The 20,847-nt window shown below is 33.1% G+C and overlaps 3 protein-coding genes, 1 non-coding gene and 1 pseudogene across 5 annotated transcripts; 2 read left to right on the top strand and 3 right to left on the bottom strand.

The window, feature by feature from the left end:
• Nucleotides 1-526: 526 nt before the first annotated feature.
• On the bottom strand, nt 527-599 carry TRNAA-UGC. Its single transcript has one exon. It is a non-coding gene; the product is annotated as a tRNA-Ala (tRNA).
• Nucleotides 600-641: 42 nt separating this feature from the next.
• LOC110628208 (translation initiation factor eIF-2B subunit gamma) lies at nt 642-6,668 on the top strand. 2 transcript variants are annotated; one of them, XM_021774789.2, is made up of 13 exons: nt 642-836; nt 947-1,042; nt 1,373-1,450; nt 3,807-3,887; nt 3,976-4,195; nt 4,275-4,333; nt 4,888-4,937; nt 5,022-5,109; nt 5,202-5,465; nt 5,562-5,654; nt 5,871-5,975; nt 6,075-6,191; nt 6,264-6,668. In XM_021774789.2, exons 1-13 carry the CDS (start codon nt 771-773, stop codon nt 6,333-6,335), a joined length of 1,389 nt encoding a protein of 462 aa, XP_021630481.1. In that variant the 5' UTR covers nt 642-770; the 3' UTR covers nt 6,336-6,668. The 2 variants fall into 2 exon arrangements, with proteins under 2 accessions (XP_021630481.1, XP_021630639.1); XM_021774947.2 differs by lacking the exons at nt 642-836; nt 947-1,042; nt 1,373-1,450 and adding an exon at nt 1,457-3,677.
• Nucleotides 6,669-7,302: 634 nt separating this feature from the next.
• On the bottom strand, nt 7,303-11,530 carry LOC110610491 (annotated as a pseudogene).
• LOC122724557 (auxin-responsive protein SAUR23-like) lies at nt 11,410-12,101 on the top strand. The gene has a single exon (XM_043959839.1). The coding sequence runs from the start codon at nt 11,719-11,721 to the stop codon at nt 12,016-12,018; it is 300 nt and encodes a 99-aa protein (XP_043815774.1). The 5' UTR covers nt 11,410-11,718; the 3' UTR covers nt 12,019-12,101.
• A 312-nt stretch (nt 12,102-12,413) lies between these two features.
• LOC110611429 (dr1-associated corepressor homolog) lies at nt 12,414-20,659 on the bottom strand. The gene is given in 8 exon segments (XM_021751764.2): nt 12,414-12,716; nt 12,719-13,125; nt 17,862-17,893; nt 18,110-18,170; nt 18,262-18,378; nt 19,198-19,291; nt 19,463-19,535; nt 20,460-20,659. Coding segments are annotated over 8 exon segments (855 nt in total). The 5' UTR covers nt 20,493-20,659; the 3' UTR covers nt 12,414-12,678.
• Nucleotides 20,660-20,847: the final 188 nt, after the last annotated feature.

The raw sequence follows: 20,847 nt of genomic DNA, 5'->3' as shown, positions 1-20,847 counted from the left end.
TAAGCTTACAGAATTGGATGTTTGACAAACCAAAATGGCCTTTTGCAGAATCTAGTTCATAAGCGAATCCTTCTAATCAAGAGATGAGACATTCAAAGTATTAATCAGCTAGACAAAAATTTGGCAACAGATACTTTTTCTAGATAATATTCAAATCAAGTATTCACAGCGCGCAGCTCTTTTAACCTAAAGGTATTAATAACATAGCTAAAGATAACAAAATTAGCATGATCTTCCCCATAAACACAGTTATTAAGCGTTCCTTGACAACTCTTAGCTCGTAACACTAAGGAAATATGAAGAAGCAGAGGTATAGATTAGAGCCAAGCTAACTGACTGATCCTAAACTGAACACAGAAAAGAGCTACTTTTGAGCTCATGTTATATGTTGCACTCTGAACAAAGAATATGAAATGAAAATGAATCACTATCAAATTTCAAAAAAGAGCTACTTTTGAGCTCATGTTATATGTAGTACTCTAGACAAATTAAGAGGGAAAAAAAAATTAGCAGTAGAGAAAAAGACTGGAGATGCAGGGTATCGAACCCTGTACCTCTCGCATGCAAAGCGAGCGCTCTACCATTTGAGCTACATCCCCTTTGCATATAGCTCCAATATCCTTTCCATTAGTGGAAACGCTATCGAAGTGCAGTTGCAATAGCAACAGTGATTCCACTGTTTCGAACAGTAACAAGCAAGAATAGACGTCCCACCGCCACCGAGCTCTCTGCCTTTCAAATTTTGATACCTCCATAACTATTTCTCAGATATGGATTTCCAAGTGGTTGTCTTAGCTGGTGGCACTTCAAAGAAACTGCTTCCTCTGGTCTCTAAGGTTGTGTTTCTTTTCAACGAAAACAAAAGAAACCCCCTGAAATTTTTGGTAATCATATCTCATTATTGATTCTTTATTGGGTTTTTCCCCTTTTTTCTCTTTGAATGCAGGAGGTACCAAAACCGCTGCTTCCGGTGGCCAACCGGCCGGTTCTCGCTTATGTTTTGGAGCAATTGGAACTCTGCAATCTCAAGGACCTTATTGTGGTATGATTTTTTTTCATGTAATATTATTTGCCACCTAATTGTCTGTTTTGTTTTCCTGTCTTTCTAAGGAAAAAAAAAAGAAGAAAAATAGTGGAATGGACTGGAAAGAGGAGAAACGTAAATAAAGGAATCATGAACTGTAAAATTCGCTTCTTGGGATATTCATAACTTTAAAACCAAGTGAAAGTTCGCTTCTTTAGGATTTGTAAGTAAATTTGTGACAGATTTGAACTTGTGTTTCATTATAGGGTTGTGTTTTTTTTTTTTTTTTTTTTTTTTTTTAATTTATAGAGTTGCTTATTCCCCTTCTATGTGTATCTTGTTCGCTAGGTGGTGGAAGGGCAAGATGCAGCTCGTCTAGTTAGTGCTTGGATATCGGGTGCTTATGTTGATCGTTTACATGTCGAGGTTAATTTTATTCTCATGCAAAGTATCATTATGTATTGATGATAGATTTTACTTATTTGAAGATGTAATAATACAATAATGCTTGAATGTTTAATCTTTTAGCTTTCACCAAATATCTAATAACCATCTGTTTGGAATATATAGAAGTTGCTATTAAGTTAAAATATATTAGAGATGCAGATGTACTTTATGCAATCAGCTTCCCAAGCAACCTAACAACGAACTAATCTCCATTGTAGAAGTTGATGGTGAACTAATTAATAATTTACTTATTACATCATTGTTTTGGTCCAACCCCTAATCAAGACAAAGAAAATAAAATTGATACTGAAGCAAGTCTCAAGATTGAAAATTTAGAATGTGCAGCTGTGATGCTGAATAAATTATTTAATCATTATAAACTCTTTGTGCAGAGGTATTTTGCTAATAATTCTTGAGTTCTATGTTCTCCTTAAAAATGCAGTATCAATATAGTTAGTGCAATTATTAGATGGTGCTGCTTCTCTATAGGGTGAACCATGCATATGTAATAATTGGTTTTTTATGATTGAAATTTTTATTATTGGATGTTGAATGAATATCTGAGACACATGTAAAACCTATGTTATGTACATCATATGCTGGTGTCTAATTTTACCTCCGAGTATTGTGTATTGAAAAAGAAAAAAAGAAAAAAAATCTTCATCTCCATAATAGATAACTGTGGAAACTTATGATTATGAATATGATTGCGAAAAGTTAAAGCTGAAGGCAGAGTACTTACATTTTTATATCTAAAATGATTTATTTCTCAGATAACCAAAATTCTCTTGTACTTTCTCATGGAATATAATATATAATTTGCAATTTCAATTTGCAAATTTATTAATTTTTAATTTGAGAACCAGGAGTCAATGACAGCATGGGCTGAGTGCTCTGTAACATAGGAAACTGTTATAATTCATTTTGTATGATCTTCCTGCCAAAGTTCTGCACAGTTTATATAAAATCCTTAATGGGGCACTTCATCTTAGACATGTTTTCTTTGCCTCGTTTAGATGTGATTTCAGGATGAATATTAAATCTGGAACTTTATGAATTCAGATTAGTTCTTGAAGTATTTGCATTAAAATTTTGTAAATAGCATCCCCTTTTGCCTAATTGGCAATTGCTATATACTGTTTGCTGCCAGGATTTATCCCAACCTCAATATATGCAGCCTCTATCCTTTAAAACTTATCATTTGAACTGTTGAGCCAAGGTGATTGTCCTAGATGTTAGGATTGCTGGCTTGCTAATTTTTTTGAATGCTTTAGCGAAGTGCTTATTTGTGCAAAAAATCTTTAAAAGGCCTTGTTTTTTACTTTCTATGCTAATATGGATATATGGCCACTAGAGCCTATAATTTTTCTTTTATTCCTTTTTTTTCTTTTTAAAAATACCCTGTCTGGTTAGAATTTTTAATCTAACACTAGAGTGGTTGTAAGAGACAGATATATGAAACTAAAAGGATGGTTGGAATGCCCTATCAAGTTAGTTATTCTGCATCCATAACCACTTGACATTAGTAATGAGTACTGCAGCATTATTTAATTTTCGGATAGTGATTTTATTTGATTCTTCTCACTCATTTTATATTTGGTCAATGATCTTCCTACAGTTTGCCAAAGTTGATATCCCTTTCCTGTTTTAGGGTATATCTGCCTGCAACCTCTTTTTTACTTCTTTAAGTTTTGGGTAAATTTCTTGGTGCTCATTGGGTTGCTACAGTTTGCCAAAGTTGATAACCCTTTCCTGTTTTTTATTTTAGGAATATATCCTCCTGCAACCTCTTTTTACTTTTTTTTAATTTTTGGGTAAATTTCTTGGTGGTCATTTGGTTCTTAAGCTTGTTAGGGCATCTAATGGTAAGGAATGTTACTCCAGAACTAAGATTAACCTTAATGGGAATGAGATATAAGAACATCATTTATAGCATGTCTTGCCATTCATGAATGGTAGATGCCATTCAAAACAGTTGTCGAGTATTTTTTTTCAGAAATTTCATCATCTTGTTTAAGCTTGAACATTTTATTTGCGGTGGAAAGTATATCTATTTTCCTTTACCAAACTGAGAGTAGGGACACATTGGCCATGGGCCAGTTGAATAAGAATACTGATGGGTTGAGTTGAGAATTCTTAGTTTGTTGCTGGAGGGCATATGAAACTACTACCATTTATTTTATGCAGTTCGCATTATTCTCCAATAGTAAGTCAAGGTCTTCCATTATTCTGCAACTTTAAAGTCTTGTGCATAGTATGGTACTAGTCTTATCCTAATTTAAATATCTGCTTGGAAAAAGAAAATTAGAAATTAGACATGCTATTAACACTGCAGGTTGCTGCAGTTCCAGAAGATGTTGGAACTGCTGGCGCTCTTCGGGCCATTGCGCACCATTTGACTGCAAAGGACATTTTGGTTAGCACCAAGTCTTTTATGGTGTCTGGGTTCTCAAGAATCTCAACAATTGTTTATTTACAGCCATTGGTGTTTCATCTTTCTGCAGGTTGTGACTGGTGATCTTGTTTCTGACATTCCTCCTGGTGCAGTTGCAGCAGCTCACAGACGGCATGATGCAGTGGTGACTACAATGCTTTGTTCTGCTCCTGTTGGTGGGCCTGCTGAATCAGGGTCATCTGCTGGAAAGGACAAAATAAAGAAACCCAGATGGTACAACATCATTGGACTGGACCTTGCAAAGCAGTTTTTGTTACATATAGCAACAGGTTGATATCTTGAGTTGATTTTGATGTTGTTTGAGATTCTCTATTTGTAGATTATATGTCATCTTGGAGCCTTTTGCAGGAGCTGAAGTTGATAAAGATATTCGAATTCAGAAGAGTATTCTTCATGCAGTGGGGCAGGTAATTGAAGGTCATTTGCCTCTCTCATCTTGTTATTTTAACAAACATTTACCAGAAGTTGACAACTACTGGGCTTCTGGTAAACATGATATGAGATACTGAATATTTACAAGCATCAGTTGAAATGTTTCCTTCACTGCCCTTTTTGTGTTGGCTTGGCTAATAAAAGTGCCCATTTGTGGAACTGATTGTATACTTTCTTTGTGGTATTGAAGTCTGCTGCTTCTGTCTTAACTTCTACACTAGGAAGTATTGAAGTCCAACAGCTTGGTCTTGAATCAGAATTTTTATTCCTTGCACCTTTCCTTCTTTATAATTCTCCATCCTAGTAGACCTTTTGTAGGCCATAAAAATTTTCTATTGAATCCAATAGAAAATTTGATTGCATAATTGCTGACCAAATGTAACACGATAGTTTGTGAGTTTTAATATAAGTTTTGTAATTGTGGAGGCACAATTAAATGTATACTTATTAGGTGATAATGTATTTAGGAAAATTTGTTTGCTTTGTAATCTTATTTTTCTTCTCTCTTGTTAATTACGTTTTTTGTTAGATGGAAATACGATCTGATCTTATGGATGCTCATATGTATGCGTTCAAGAGGTTTGTCTTTTTCACATCTTGGCTTCCAAGATTTCTTTTTATCTGGTGTCCATAATCCACATCTTTTCTATTGATGTATTTCAGGTCTGTCCTGCAAGAAGTTTTAGAAGAGAAGGATAAATTTCAGAGCTTAAAACGGGATGTACTGCCTTATCTTGTTCAGAGCCAGCTGGTTGGTCTAATTAAGTCTCTGTGTCACATTTTTTAGGTACTCGTACAGTTACATAAATCTTAAACCGGTTTGAATTGTTGAATGGACATCAGAGATCAGAGGTATTACTAAATGGTGTATTATCGCAAGCAGAAGAAAATGGAAATGAGAAGGTTAGTTCCCAAAACAACCATGTCATGGTATCTCAGATACTGGCCAATGCGTCTACTCCGAGCTTTCATGAACTTTATGCATCGGGTCATAATGGTTCTGCTTCTGTTCAAAGAATTCACAAGTGCTGTGCTTATATTGCAAGCAACAGCAAATACTGTTCTCGCTTAAATTCTATTCAGGCATTCAGTGATATAAACAGAGATGTGAGTTTATGCAGTTGAAGCTCTTTCATGGTATTTTCTTTTTATCTTCTACTCGAGCACTTTTGAGTTGAAATTTGTATTCAATTTTCAAATCAGGTCATAGGTGAGGCAAATCATCTGTCAGGCTATTCATTCTCTGCTCATAACAACGTCATCCACCCTTCAGCACAGCTTGGATTAAAAACTACTGTGAGTACAGTGCTTTGCAAACACAATCTTGCTTCTAAAGCAACTTAAACCAATTTCAGTGACAATACCCTACTCTAGGATAAGGAATTTGGTATAATACGTTTGTTCAATATGAAGGTTTGTAATGGCATGTTGGGTTCATCAGTTTCTTATAACCCCACTTCCCAATCCAAGAATCTAATCTTTGTACTTATAATAATAGTTTTGTGGCTCTAGGTGGGACCTCATTGTATGTTAGGCGAAGGTTCACAAATGGGTGATAAATGCAGTGTGAAACGGTCTGTTATTGGTAGTCACTGCCGGATAGGTTCTAATGTGAAGGTATTATGTTTTTTCAGTTGTTAATGTGAATAACATACGCTGCAAATTCAGAAAAAGAAAATTACGTTCAGGCTTTTTATTTCTATTTCGTCATCTCAGGTGGTTAATTCAGTTATCATGAACCATGTTACCATTGGAGATGACTGTTCAATCCTAGATTCTGTGATTTGCAACAATGTACAGCTCCAAAAGCGAGTTGGACTCAAAGATTGTCAAGTAATCTCTCTTCTTCTGAAATTATATGCGCCATGGTGCACACATTCATGTCCTCCTTTCTCTTCATGCCAGGTTGGAGCAGGTTTCGTGGTTACTGCAGGTTGTGAGTACAAGGGAGAGTCCCTGGCCAGAAAAGAGAAGTGAATAAATTGGGGGAGATGTCCTTTGCTAGAAGCAGAAATGCAAGTCTCAAGCTCACTTTTGTAGCATGATCATCATAGGTTGGTGTCTGTAACTGCTAGTCAAACCTATGTCAAGGGAAGAGAAATCTCTACTGTCAACAAGTGTAACCTTCAACTGTTTATCATTTGTTTTGTTTTTTTTTGGCTGCATGTAGTGCTTCCCATGCATTTATATCGACTGAATTACAGTAGATTAGGTTCAATTTTGTCATATATTTGTAAAAGATGATCAGATTTTACTGGTTCTTGAATGGAAAAGCCTTCCATCATTCTCAAAAAATGTCGGTTATAGTTGCTATTCTATTGGGATGCCATAACCACTGAATAATCCATGCATCCATTCTACAGACAAATGTAATGGAATGGGTATCAAATTAAAATTGCAGGCTTTTACACTGTATCGCAACTTTAAAATTTAGAATTTAATTAAATACAGAATTCAAATAATGCAGTTTATTAAGCTTCAATTTTTTGTTTTATTGATCCTTTTAAATTAGTGAATAATATTAAAAAAATCATGCACCGTTACTATATAAACTTTGGCCCTAAATATTTTAATAAGTTTAATGAATTTATTCAGTAATAACTCTCTAAAAATCTTATTAGTCTCTATATATTTATAAAATAATTTTAATAATAGTAAAATTATATTTTTTATTAATTGGCCTCTCAAAATTTCGATTGGCTCTAATAATTTATATATTATAATTAAAATTAAAGCATTAAAACTATTTAGTTGTCATAGAAAAATATAAAATTTCAATTAAAAAAAGTTAAATTTTCAAACTTCTGTATTTGTAAATTAAAGTTTATTAGTTGTTATTTTAAAATTAAATACAAATCAACCCATGAACTTTCAGTGAGATAAAAAAGCTTTGTTTTTGTTTTCCTTTTTTAAGTCTCATTCTATGGGGTAAATATAGACATGAAACCCAAAAGGCAGCTTAGGCCTACCAAAGACATGGTCGCTCCTGGAATTAACAGACGACAGAAGTACATTAGATCCTGGCTATTGCTTTCATATTACAAAAGATTAGAAGTCTCAACATCCACCATCATATCTTTGCACAATCGATAGTATTTTTCCCGTCATGACCTTAGCTAAAGAAATAACTTAAGTAATCTGAAAAGAGAACTGACTTATATCTGGGTGCTGCTCCAGTCTCTAGCACTTCTGGTAGAGGTCCAATTAGAGCATCAGGTCCTGGATTGACAAAGATAGGAACTGAGACCCTATTCCTGCTTCCATTGGCAATCACACGATGCTCTATGCTTTTATATTGGTCATTGCTCATTATCTGCAGCACATCTCCAATATTGATCACAAGTGCTCCATTAACTGGTTGAATATGTATCCAGCTACCACCCTCTTCAATTCCTCGAACATAAAGCCCGCCAGTGTCATCTTGGGGGCTTTTTGCTTTTTCAGGTTAAAATAAAAAAATATTTCTCAATTCCTGGTTCGAAAAAAATATTTTCCGAAACCAGGGTGAAAAGAACCTCTACCGCACTTTAAAAGTGCGGTAGAGCTTACCGCACTTTTAAAGTGCGGTAAGTAAAGAATAAATTAAAAAAAAAATATTAAATGCATTACCGCACCTTAAAGGTGCGGTAATGCATGAGTGCGGCGGTTGCCGCCCCCAATTTTATTTTAATTATAAATTTAATTTTTATTTAATTAATTATTATATTTTATTAATTTAATTTATATAATTATATATTAAATTTATAAAATATAATTATAAAAATTATATTAATATTAATATTAATATTAATTAATTTAAGTTATTTGTAATATAATATTATATTTATTAATTTATTTTATTAATTTATATAATTTAATTAATTATATATTAAATTTATATAAATATAATTATAAAAATTATATTAATATTAATTAATTTAAATTATTTATAATATAATACTATATCTATCATATTTATCACTTTATTTTATTAATTTATATAATTTAATTAATACTAAAAATATATATAAATGTATTAATATAATTTATTTTATTAATTATATTTATCAATGCAGAAATTATAAAAAATTAAATAAAAAAATATATTTTTTTTCTTTGAAATGGGGTTGGGGATTCGAACCTGAGATCACTCAGATTTACTCGAATGCACTTACCACCAGGCTAAGCCTGTGAGTGCTAAAAAAATACATTTAAATATGTAAAAGCAGTGAAATATAATAAAAATAAGTTAATATATATATAAATGATAAAATAAAAAATTTTATTAAAAAATAATATTAAGGATGATTAAATCTCTTTCCGTCCTATATAGATATTTTTTTTAAACATTGAGTTCTATATAACTGGCGTTTATCATTTATATAGTCACTCTTCATTATTAATATTTGTAAATTTATAAAAATATTAAAAATCAATATTTATTGATTATTTTGAGAGGAATATAAGAGAATAAAAAAATTATGAGAAAAAATATGAAATAAAATAAATTTTAATTTTTTATAATTTTTATAATTTACAAATATTTATATTAAATATTTATAAATTAATTATAATAAAAATAATAAAAGTAGAATGATAAATATGAAAAATATAATTTTTTATTGTAAATAAATTAAAATGATTAATATTTATAATAATATTAATATAATTTTTATAATTATATTTTATAAATTTAATATATAATTATATAAATTAAACTAATAAAATATAATAATTAATTAAATAAAAATTAAATTTATAATTAAAACAAAATTGAGTGCGGCAACTGCTGCACTCATGCATTACCGCACCTTTAAGGTGCGGTAATGCATTTAATTTTTTTTTTTTTAATTTATTCTTTACTTAGCTTAAAGTGCGGTAGAGGTTCTTTTCACCCTGGTTCGGAAAATATTTTTTCCGAACCAGGAATTGAGAAATATATTTTTTTTTTAACCTGAAAAAGCAAAAAGCCCTCATCTTGGAGGAGGACTGTGATTGATGAAATATCAGAATGAGGGCCTACTCCGGCGACAAGTTCAGGATTAGGGCAATGAGGAAAGTAGTTCATGTTAATCCTTACCGAACCCATTAAGGCATTTCCTTTATTTTTGTCAATCTCCTTTACATTGAGTTTTCTGAGTAGCAGCTCTAACAGCTTTTTGATAAGCAATTCAGCCCTCTTCATATATTCAAGCACCTCATCCCTGAAATGAAGCACAAGTGAGTCATTGCTATAAATATGCATCTGTTCCTGCTAGATCAAATGAGTGCAGTCAATAAGATATCATTAAGATGTTAAATGAGGCATGGGTAACTTTCAATTTTGTGGATTGAATTAATGGAACCATTAGTTGAGGGATTGTCATACAATCAATATGATTACTCTCAGATTAGATAGTTAGATTAGCATCAGAAAATGTTAGCTAAATAAATTAGAGCACAAACAAAATTCAGCACTCATTTTCATCATTTCTGACTGGAATCTGGATAATGCCTTTGATTTGTTTGGATATCCCATTAAAATGATGATAATACTAGATGAATACTGATATTAAATAACTTTAAAAAGAGACTATATAAGAACTAATAAAACAAATGCTAAACAATTGACAAAGGAGAATTTATAACCATAAATTGAAAAGCAGGCTTATCGAAATGATTTCAGTAACCCACTTTAATCCATGAATTCTGCAGAGTTTTGGACCTTACTTGCACACAGAAGGCCACAGTGCCTGAGACTTATCATCTCCAGAGATATAATGGAAGCTCAGATAGTCCTTCCACTCCAGCACCTTCTCAGTCAGAGGACTGAAACTTGTTGCAAGGAATACAGTATCAGTTGGGGACTGCCCTTTCCAAAACTTCTTTCTTTCTTCATTGGTTAACCCAAAGAACCCATGAGCTGCATCCAGTGTATGATCAAGAATCTCTTGTGGAATCCCATGATTGATAATCTGAAAGAAACCCCACTTGCTTGCAGCTTCGAAGATTGATTTTGCAACTCGCGGATCATCCCAATTCGAGACATCAATGATGGGTATGGATTCTTGGGAAATGACTTGGCTTGTGGGCAATCTTTCTTCTGGTGGTAGGATATATTGGTGAGGAAGGGATTGAAGACCTGTATCAACTAAACCCTTTAAGCCGTTTGCTTTGTGCACTACAAAATCAAGTACATCAGACGAGGAATTTGGGCTGTTGGGCGACCCTGTTAGAGGCGGTCGGAATCTGGCAGAACTTTGCACCAGAAATTTGATGTCTTGTTTCTATCCACGGTCGTCATAATCTGCTAGTAGGTGGCTCTGCACATATACACATGAAAACTTACTTCTTAGTCCCTGATGTTTGTCACAATTAACAAATAAAAATATTATTATCTAATTTTTATAATATAAGAAAATTTATTAATTGATGTTTATTTTTAAAAAATATATTAAAATTTTTTTAACCTTTTTAAAAATTTATTAATTAATTTTAATTATTAAATATTTCTAATATAAAAAAATTAATTAATAATTTTTTTAAAAATTTAAAGAATTAATTAATAAATTTTTTAAAATTATAAAAATTAAATAATAAAATATTTAATGATAAAATTAATAAAAAAATTAATTAATAAATTTTTTAAAATATTAATAATATTTTTAATATATATTTTTAAAATTAAAAAAAATTTAATTAAATAATAATTTTCTTTTAACAAATATATCCGCCTACTTTTCACTATGTTAAAATCAATATTCTTCCATCCACATTTTCTGTTAAAAGAAAAATAGAAAGCTAAATTTCATATATTGTCCTCCTAGAATTTAGAGCTATAATTCTTAAATTTTAATTTACAATATAAAATTTATTTAATTTTAATTTAGTTAATATAAAAAAATTTTAATCCGTAACAGCAAGATCACTAATTAAAAAAAATATAATATTTTGAATTAATAAGAAAAAACAAAGTCATACCCTTATTATTTACTTACTTTTTTTTAAATAAAAATTAAAAATCGGATGATAAAATCTGAAATATCTGAAATATCTCGTATCTTTAAACTTAACCTGTGAGTATGTTTAGGGCATGTGAAGGTTCATTTAGTTTTGTATCTAAATCAAAGACGGTTCCGGTCTCCATCTGGCTTATCATTTTGTTTTTCTCTGTGCTTTGTAGGGCATACTGTTTTTCCAACACAGGGACGCATATGGCCTCAATTCTGGCACTAACTCTATATTTCCATTGTAGTGTTTCGTCTATAAAATACACACTTATAACTTCCTTTGAATCACAACTCTCAAGTATTGTAATAACTTTCCTTTTTTCTCTCTCTCTCTCGCTCTTAAGCAATCCAAATCTCCAAGTTCCTGTTCCTGACTCTTTTCTAAGAAGACTATGGCTATTCGTTTTCTAGGTAATCTTGCTAAGCAAATTCTTTCCCTGTCTGTGTTCCCCCTAAATAAAGCAGCTGCAGGATGTTTAAATGTACCAAAAGGCTTCTTAGCAGTATACATTGGAGAGACTGAGAAGAAGAGATTTTTAGTTCCAGTTTCCTATCTGAATGAGCCCTCCTTTCAAGATTTGTTAACAAAAGCTGAAGAAGAGTTTGGCTTTGATCATCCCATGGGTGGATTAACAATTCCTTGCGGAGAAGATGCGTTCCTTCACGTCACTTCCAGCTTGAGTAGAGCTTAAGGCTAGGGCAAAATGAACTTCACCAGTCACAGAAAAACAATTTCTCAAGTAGGAATTGACTGTTACTGTACATATATATTCTTTGTTAGAGAGCACAAATATTTCTGCTAAACGTGAGCAATCACAATTTCACCAGTTTTTTTTATTTTCTTTTGATTCTTGGTCAATTAAGCAACAACTAGTTTTTGTATTATTATCATTACTTATCAAATTGAATCAAGAAACAGTTTTATGAATAAAAGTTCTCGCTTTGTAAGTTTAGAATAAACATCTTCAACTTCAGAAAAAAAATCAGACCAAAAGCAACACAATCGAGTCATCTTATACATTTGCACATATAAGTACAGGGAACTAACCCTTGAGATGTCTCCTACTTCAATCCTTGCGTCCTTCCTGGCAGAACAAAATTGATTAATCTCGTGACGCCTTAGAAAGCCAATAATGTTTGTAATTATTACTAGTTCATGTTACAGAAAAATATATTAAAGGCTTCCGGCAAAGCCAACAAGAAACCTCCGGGTTCAGTCTAATCTAGAATAATTGTTTCAAACTTTCAATCCTACCACTTCTATACAGTCAGCATCCTACCTTTGGATCTATAACTGGACTAAAAACTTACAGGGAGCAAGCAACTGGTTACAGCACAGGGACATGGTGGCTTCAGCCTTCTTCATCGTAATCTCCCTCATCCTCATCTTTCTTCTATTTGAGTTGGCTTGCTGAATGGGATCGATATCCATCTTTTCAACGTCTGCAAGTGACCAGCCAGGTAATTCAAACTTCATTTCAGGATTAGGTTTTACTGTGGAACTTGGGGGAGCAGCCACTAACAATGTTTTAGACTCCCCATTCTCATCCAAGTCTACATTCAGATCAAAGTCATGAACTGGGGCTTGTGCACTTTTACCATCTAGGATATTCTCCTTCAAGGCTTCAAGTTCATCAACAGTATATAACTTCTCTATAATTGGACTGCAATTGACATCCTGATGACTATTATCCACATCTTCAAATTTCTCAAACTTCGTGGCTGCATCTCTCTCTCCAGCTTTACTGCCTCGTCCCCGACCTCGACCTCTGCCTCTACCCCTTCCTCTGCCACTGCCAATGCCGCTTCCGCTTGCCTGAGCAGTATCATGCTGTCAAAGAAATTATGGTACCAAGTTTTAGTGCAATTCTTATGAATTGGCATCTATATACAGTTATATGCATCAATCAAATTGATAAAATACAAGATAATATGAAGTGAAGACCTGGTTAGATACATCTTAAAACAATGTAACAAACAGTAGCAATCCTCCAACTTAAATAATGCTTTCCTTTTTCAATTTCTTAAGAGAACACAAAAACTTACCTTTCTGCTCCTGTTGAACTACTCGTTGCTGTCATTATCTTCTTCATCATCAGCCACTTTCCTGGAAAAAAAAAATAGCATTGCTGTTTGTCACAGCAATTTTAAAACTACAAGTTCTTAACAAACGAATGCTTTCTCCATTCTATAATTTTTGTCCATTTTTCCTTTTTTTAGTTATTCCAAAATTATTGTCCACTTTATTTTTTAGACTATAGTAATGTATAAATTAACTATTATTATTCTATTTAGTTTTGTCTTTATTTTCAAGAAATCTTCTAAAATATCTCTTTTATTATTTAATAAAATTTAATGTATTTATGAGGAATATAATTAAAAAGTTAATAAAAAAATTATATTTTTTGAAAATGCAAAAGAGGACAGATTATGAGAGGGAGAGAGTAATAAGATACAAGACTCAATCCCAAACCTTCTTTTGGCAAGACAATGATCATCCCCGGCAGCATCAGAATCCCCCAAATCAGGAACCTTGGCAACATTTTCCCTCAGAAAATGAAAGACATTAAATGTGTGTACACACTGTTTCCTGTAAATTTCAAAAAAGAAGTATATCATCTTTATGCAGGATGGAATAAGCCTTGGAGGATTGTTTTCCTCTTAGATACTGGAATGTCTGGTTGTGGTTCATTGGTCAGCGGTAGGTGGGCTCAAGGGATTCAACTCCAATCATTGACTGGATGATTGGGGACAGAATGGTGCTTGTGGAGAGATTAATCAAATTGCTTCTCTTTTTTTTTCCATTTTCATAAATTATTATTGATTTTCATATGTAAATTTGAGGAGATCTGCCTTCCATCTTTTGAAGCCCAATATCAACAAAATTCATTGCAAAAATTACCTGTTCTGCGATTGTTTTGATCCTTTTTCAACGATTAGGCTTGTTCCATCAGAGTTGTGTGAATCCTGAGGCCCCTATTGACTAGTTGGAGACAAAAATGTGTGCTACCCTCACGAGCTATGTCCCAAGCAAATGCTTTCACCTAATCATGCATCAGAACTTTTAGGATTTCTTTCACTGCTATACATACCTAACGCTACCCAAGAACATTTCTGATCCCTCTCTGGCTTTTCATTGGCTTTTATCTGTACTTGTAGGGCATACTGCTTTCAATACATGGATGCAAATAAATAAGCATTTATGAATCTTGAAAAATCTTGTTTATACATACCTAATACCACCATTATCTAAAGCATGTGAAGGGTCACTCAGTTTTCTATCTAAATCAAAAACGATTTCCGATCACTATCTGTCTTTTATTGGCCTTTCTCTGTACTTGTAGGGCATACTGTTTCTTCAAGACAGGGACGCATAGAAGAAAAGAAAAAAGTTTATCTGATTCCAAAGGAAAATATCATGTCCGTACAATAAAGATATTTCATATAGTCTCTGGGCTCGAGATACAACAGTAACCTAATTACAGAAAATAACATAAAAACCCCTCTAATGTTTTTGAATGATTAGGAGAGTACAGAAAAGAATAAACTAGAAACTATACTATTTAAAATTGAAATAAGATAAGACCAATAAAATACAAGCATATTAAAACAATATATTTTTACATCTCCCCTCAAGTTGCAGTTGGGAGAGGAAGCAGATGCAACTTGCCAAAGAGGTAATTGTGTTGGTTTGCAAAGAGTGGCTTGGTGAAGATGTTTGTAACTTGGTGCTTAGTAGAAATGCAAACTGTTTGAAGCAGAAGCTGTTTCCGACCAAATGACAATCAATGTCCATGTATTTAGTTTTCTCATGAAAGACTAGATTAAGAGCTATTTGGGGAGCTGTTATCACAGTGGAGTTGGATAGGGACTTGTAGGGGAACTAGCAACTCTTGCAAAATACAAGTAAGCCATAATAATTCAAAAACAGCGGTTGTCATGGCATGATTTTCTGCTTCTGCATATAATTTGAAAAGAGTAGTTTGTTTGTTAGTTTTCCATGAAACTAGGCAAGAGCCTAGAAAGATACCGTATCTAATAAGAGACTTTCTAAAAAAAATTACAGGTAACTAATTAGAATCACAATATGCAATAATATAGAGGCTATGCTCAACAGGGAAATATAAGCCACCATGACAATAGCCTTCAAATATCTTAAAACATACATAACTGCCTCCCAATGAAACTATCTGTGTATAAACATGAATAGGCTAAGGTGCTGCATGATTAATGTCCCACTGAGTAAGGTTAACTTATAAAAGTCTTCCAATCAATCTCCTGAAGTTTTCAGAGTCAACCAATAGTTCACCATTATCAGATGATATATGGAGCCCCTTAGGAAGGAAGAGGACAAGGGGCTGATGTGCAGTGGAGGGAACCAGTGTCCAAGTAAGAAATCATAAATTATTATTGATTTTCAGATGTAATTTCACGAAGATCTGCCTACCATCTTAGCTCAATTTCAACAAAATTCATACCAAAAATTACCTGTTCTGCTATTGTTTTTATCCTTTTTCATTGATTAGGTCTGTTCCATTAGAGTTGTGTGAATCCTGAGGCCCCTATTGACTAGTTGGAAGACAAAACCATGTGGTACCCTCATGAGCTATGTCCCAAGCAAATTCTTTCACCTAATCAAGCATCAGAATTTTTGGATTTCTTTCACTTCTACACATACCTAAGGCCACCCATGAAGATTTCCGATCTCTATATTTTTCTCTGTACTTGTAGATGTAAATAAATAAAAACGTATGAATCCCGACAATACTTGTTTATACATACCTAATACCAACATACTATCAAGCATGTGAAGGGTCACTTAGTTTTGTATCTAAATCAAAGGCGATTCCGATCTCTATCTGGCTTTTCATTTTGTTTTTCTCTGTACTTTGTAGGGCATAATGTTTCTTCCACACAGGGACGCATATGGCCTCAATGATTTCTGGCCACTAACTCTGTATTTCCAGCGTAGTGTTTCATTACATACTTATAACTTCTTTTGAATCACAACTCTCAAGTGTTGTAATAACTTTCCTGTTTTCTCTCTCTTTCTCTCTCTCTCTCGCTCTTAAGCAATCCAAATCTCCAAGTTCCTGTTCTTTATTCTTTTCTTAGAAGACTATGGCTATTTGTTTTCTAGGTAATCTTGCTAAGCAAACTCTTTGCCCGTCTGTGTTCGCTCCAAATAAAGCAGCTTCAGGATGTTTAAATGTACCAAAAGGCTTCTTAGCAGTATGCATTAGAGAGACTGAGAAGAAGAGATTTGTAGTTCCAGTTTCCTATCTGAATGAGCCCTCCTTTCAAGATTTGTTAACAAAAGCTGAAGAAGAGTTTGGCTTTGATCATCCCATGGGTGGATTAACAATTCCTTGCGGAGAAGATACGTTCCTTCATGTCACTTCCAGCTTGAGTAGAGCTTAAGGCTAGGGCAAAATGAACTTCACCCGTCACAGAAAAACAATTTCTCAAGTAGGAATTGACTGTTACTGTACATATATATTCTTTGTTAGAGAGCACAAATATTTCTGCTAAACGTGAGCAATCACTCTCTGCACAGATATTCCTGTGGTTTTATTTTCTTTTGATTCTTGGTCAATTAAGCAACAATTAGTTTTTGTATTATTATCATTAATTATCAAATTGAATCAAGAAGCGGTTGCAACAGTTTTATGAATAAAAGTTCTTGCTTTGCAAGTTTAGAATAAACATCTACAACTTCACAAGAAAAATCAGACCAAATGCAAACACAATCGAGTGATCTTATACATTTGCACATATAAGTACAGGGAGCTAACCCTTGAGATGTCTCCTACTTCAATCCTTGCGTCCTTCCTGGCAGCACAAAATTGATTAATCTCCTGACGACTTAGAAAGCCAATAATGTTTGTAATTATTACTAGTTCATGTTACAGAAAAATATATTACAGGCTTCCGGCAAAGCCAACAAGAAACCTCCGGGTTTAGTCTAATCTAGAATAATTGTTTCAAACTTCCAATCCTACCACTTCTATACAGTCAGCAACCTACCTTTGGATTTATAACAGGACTAAAGACTTACAGGGGGCAAGCAACTGGATACAGCACAGAGGCATGGTGGCTTCAGCCTTCTTCATCATAATCTTCCTCATCCTCATCTATTCTTCTATTTGAGATGGCTAGCTGAATGGGATCGATATCCATCTTTTCAACGTCTGCAAGTGACCAGCCAGGTAATTCAAACTTCATTTCAGGAGTAGGTTTTACTGTGGAACTTGGGGGAGCAGCCACTAGAAATGTTTTAGACTCCCCATTCTCATCCAAGTCTACATTCAGATCAAAGTCATGAACTGAGGCTTGTGCACTTTTACCATCTAGGATATTCTCCTTCAAGGCTTCAGGTTCATCAACAGTATATAACTTTTCAATAATTGGACTACAATTGACATCCTGATGACTATTATCTACATCTTCAAATTTCTCACATTTCGTGACTGCATCTCTCTCTCCAGCTTTACTGCCTCGTCCACGACCTCTGCCTCTGCCTCTACCCCTTCCTCTGCCACTGCCACTTGCCTGAGCAGTATCATGCTGTCAAAGAAATTATGGTACCAAGTTTTAGTGCACTTATTATGAATTGACATCTATATACAGTTATATACATCAATCAAACTGATAAAATACAAGATAATATGAAGTGAAGACCTGGTTAGATACAGCATAAAACAATGTAACAAACAATAGCAATCCTCCAACTTAAATAATTTCTTTCCTTTTTCAATTTCATAAGAGAACACAAAAGCTTACCATTCTGCTCCTATTGAACTCCTCATTGCTGTCATTATCTTCTTCATCATCAGCAACTTTCCTGGAAAAAAAAAAATAGCATTGCTGTTTGTCATTTTAAAACTACATGTTCTTAACAAACTAATAATAAGATACAAGACTCAGTTCGAAACCTTCTTTTGGCAAGACCATGATCATCCCCGACAGCATCAGAATCCCCCAAATCAGGAACCTTGCCAACAATTTCCCTCAGAAAATCAAAGACATTAAATGTGTGTACACACTGTTTCCTGTAAATTTCAAAATAGAAGTATATCATCTTTATGCATAGGAGAGTAAAATACACAAAAAGAATCCATTCATTCCCCAAATAAGGAAAAATAATAATTTGTATTGCATGCACATACAATAAGTGTGTGTGAGAGAGAGACATGGTTTTAAATCGCGGTTGCGAGTAACGGAAACAAGCCTGCAATAGCAATAATGTAATGGTAATGGCCTAGCTCTATACAAATTTTTCAAAAAAAAATTTGCGAGGTTCATAAATAAAATGATATTGATTAGATTTAATTCAAAATAATTTATATAAATGCATAATAAACATAAATACAAGAAATATATATTATTTAACTTGAGTTAAATATTATATAGTTTAAAATAAAAAAAAAACCAACATAATTTTTATAAATCGAGTAAATTAATGGATCAAAGTACAATTTTAACTCAACTAATACTTCAATCCACAATTTCTTTATAAAAGGAAAAAAAACATCAACTAAAAACTAAAATATATAAAATTTAACTAACTTTTAGAAGAAATAAATTTAGAAATACAGTAGTTTATGATGAATATAAGTTTATATGAGAAATATGCAGGGAAGATTGAAATTTGATAAAGGAAAGAGAAAACTTAAAAATTATAGTCTTTGAAGTTGCTAAAAAGTGTAGAAACTAATAAAAATGAGAATAGAGAACAGAAGAGGAAGGATATAAAAGAATTTTAATTACTGGTAATTATCGTTACCATTACTTCAAAGTCGGTCACGGCCGTTAAGGTTACGGCTGCAAATAGAGGGAGAGAGAGAGGAAGAGTTAAACTGTTGACTTACAAATGCAACGAATTCAAGGTCTTGGCTCCCCTTTGCAGAGTTATTGCATATGTCTGATCACATAGATCTTGCAAAAATAGCTCCAAAGCTTTAGCTGCACATGTAAATAACGAAAGGAGGCATGAAGTTAATAAATAGTCAAAAGAGTAACAAGTGAATTATATCCTTTAACCACTAAATCATTCACCAACTCCTCCGATAAGTAGAGATTAGGGTGGAGGACATAAATACCATAAGCATGAATAAAACACCAAAAGTTACTCACAGACAAGAAGAGGCACAGCCATGGCAATCTTTCCTATATCCTCATCAGATTGCATAATCTTTTTAATCCGAGCCTGATAAAAAATAGCAAGAAGAAGCAAATAATCAGACTCGAAATATAATAATGAAATCACAAAAATACATAAATAAATGAATTAAATCAACTGCATGTAGTAATTTAAATAGGACAAATAAATAAAACCCAACAACTTTCCCACTTTGGCAGTGTATGAAAATATAAGGAACTAGAAGAAAGAAGATAAGTACACAACTCCTTTCTGGCTAAGAATGAAATTTGACGTTTAAAAGCTGCATTGCTATAACATTCTTACTATGTTGATGCTAAGTAAATAAGTAAAGATCAACCAACAAAATAAAATGGTGAACCGTTCTGAACAACATTAACGAGAATTAAACAAAAGAAGCATCTACAAGAGCACGCTTCAGAGAAATATCAGAACAACAAAACCTTTATTTAGTTTAGCATCTTCAAATGGGTAGTATTATTTTTAGTTTTTTGTCCAACTCTTTTAGTTTTTTTTCAATTCAGTGGTAAGAACTTTGATGTGTTCCGATCATATGTCTCGGTCCAACTCAAATGGCTAAGCTATCGGGTGGGAGGCAAAACATCATATAAGCTTTTGTGGTATTTTATCTCTAACAGTTTGGATTCCATATAAACTAATTGGCAGTAGAACAACGAGCACAGCAGAAAAGCAAATTAAAACATCATGTAAACTACAAAAGCCAATTTCCACTCAAATAAAATACACTCAACAACAAAAAATAGAACCAAAAGGAACACTAACGAGTAATGACATCCCACCGCCGTAAACAGTCATATTACTACTAAATAGCAGTCTTCAGAAAGAATCCAATATACTTAACAAAGACGAAGCCCATAAAGAAAAAACCAAATACTCGGAAAACATGAACGCGAAACAGAGTAAGTTTTTTTAAAAAAAAAAAAAAAAAAAAACATAAGAGAGGGAGATTACTGCTGGGAAACGAGTGTCGAGTTTCTTCCTCATGGCGCACAGGGTAAAGGGAAAACCCTAGAAAAATCCCGCGTGGCTATGGCGTAGTCAGTCTGTTAGTGCTATTGGAGAGGAGATAAGAATATATATATATATAAAAAAAAAAAACAAAAACAGAGAAATTTTGAAGATGGGAACTAAATTTGAAACTGGGAAAAGGAGTGTCGGAAGAAACACGCTCGAAAAACGATTTTTCTGGCGGTTTCGCTTTTGGGTTTAGATTTGTATTTGGGCTTCTCCAACCTTTTGGGCTTTTAGCTCATTCACTCTTCTTTTATATATATGAATGAATATAAATATTTTTCTAATTAAATTTTACACCCTAAAATTAAATATTTATTTCTCAAAT

This window comes from Manihot esculenta, chromosome 1, assembly GCF_001659605.2.
Source record: "Manihot esculenta cultivar AM560-2 chromosome 1, M.esculenta_v8, whole genome shotgun sequence".
Taxonomy (NCBI): domain Eukaryota; kingdom Viridiplantae; phylum Streptophyta; class Magnoliopsida; order Malpighiales; family Euphorbiaceae; genus Manihot; species Manihot esculenta.
Note: the sequence above shows the minus strand (reverse complement) of the source record. Positions and strands in the feature narration are given on the sequence as shown.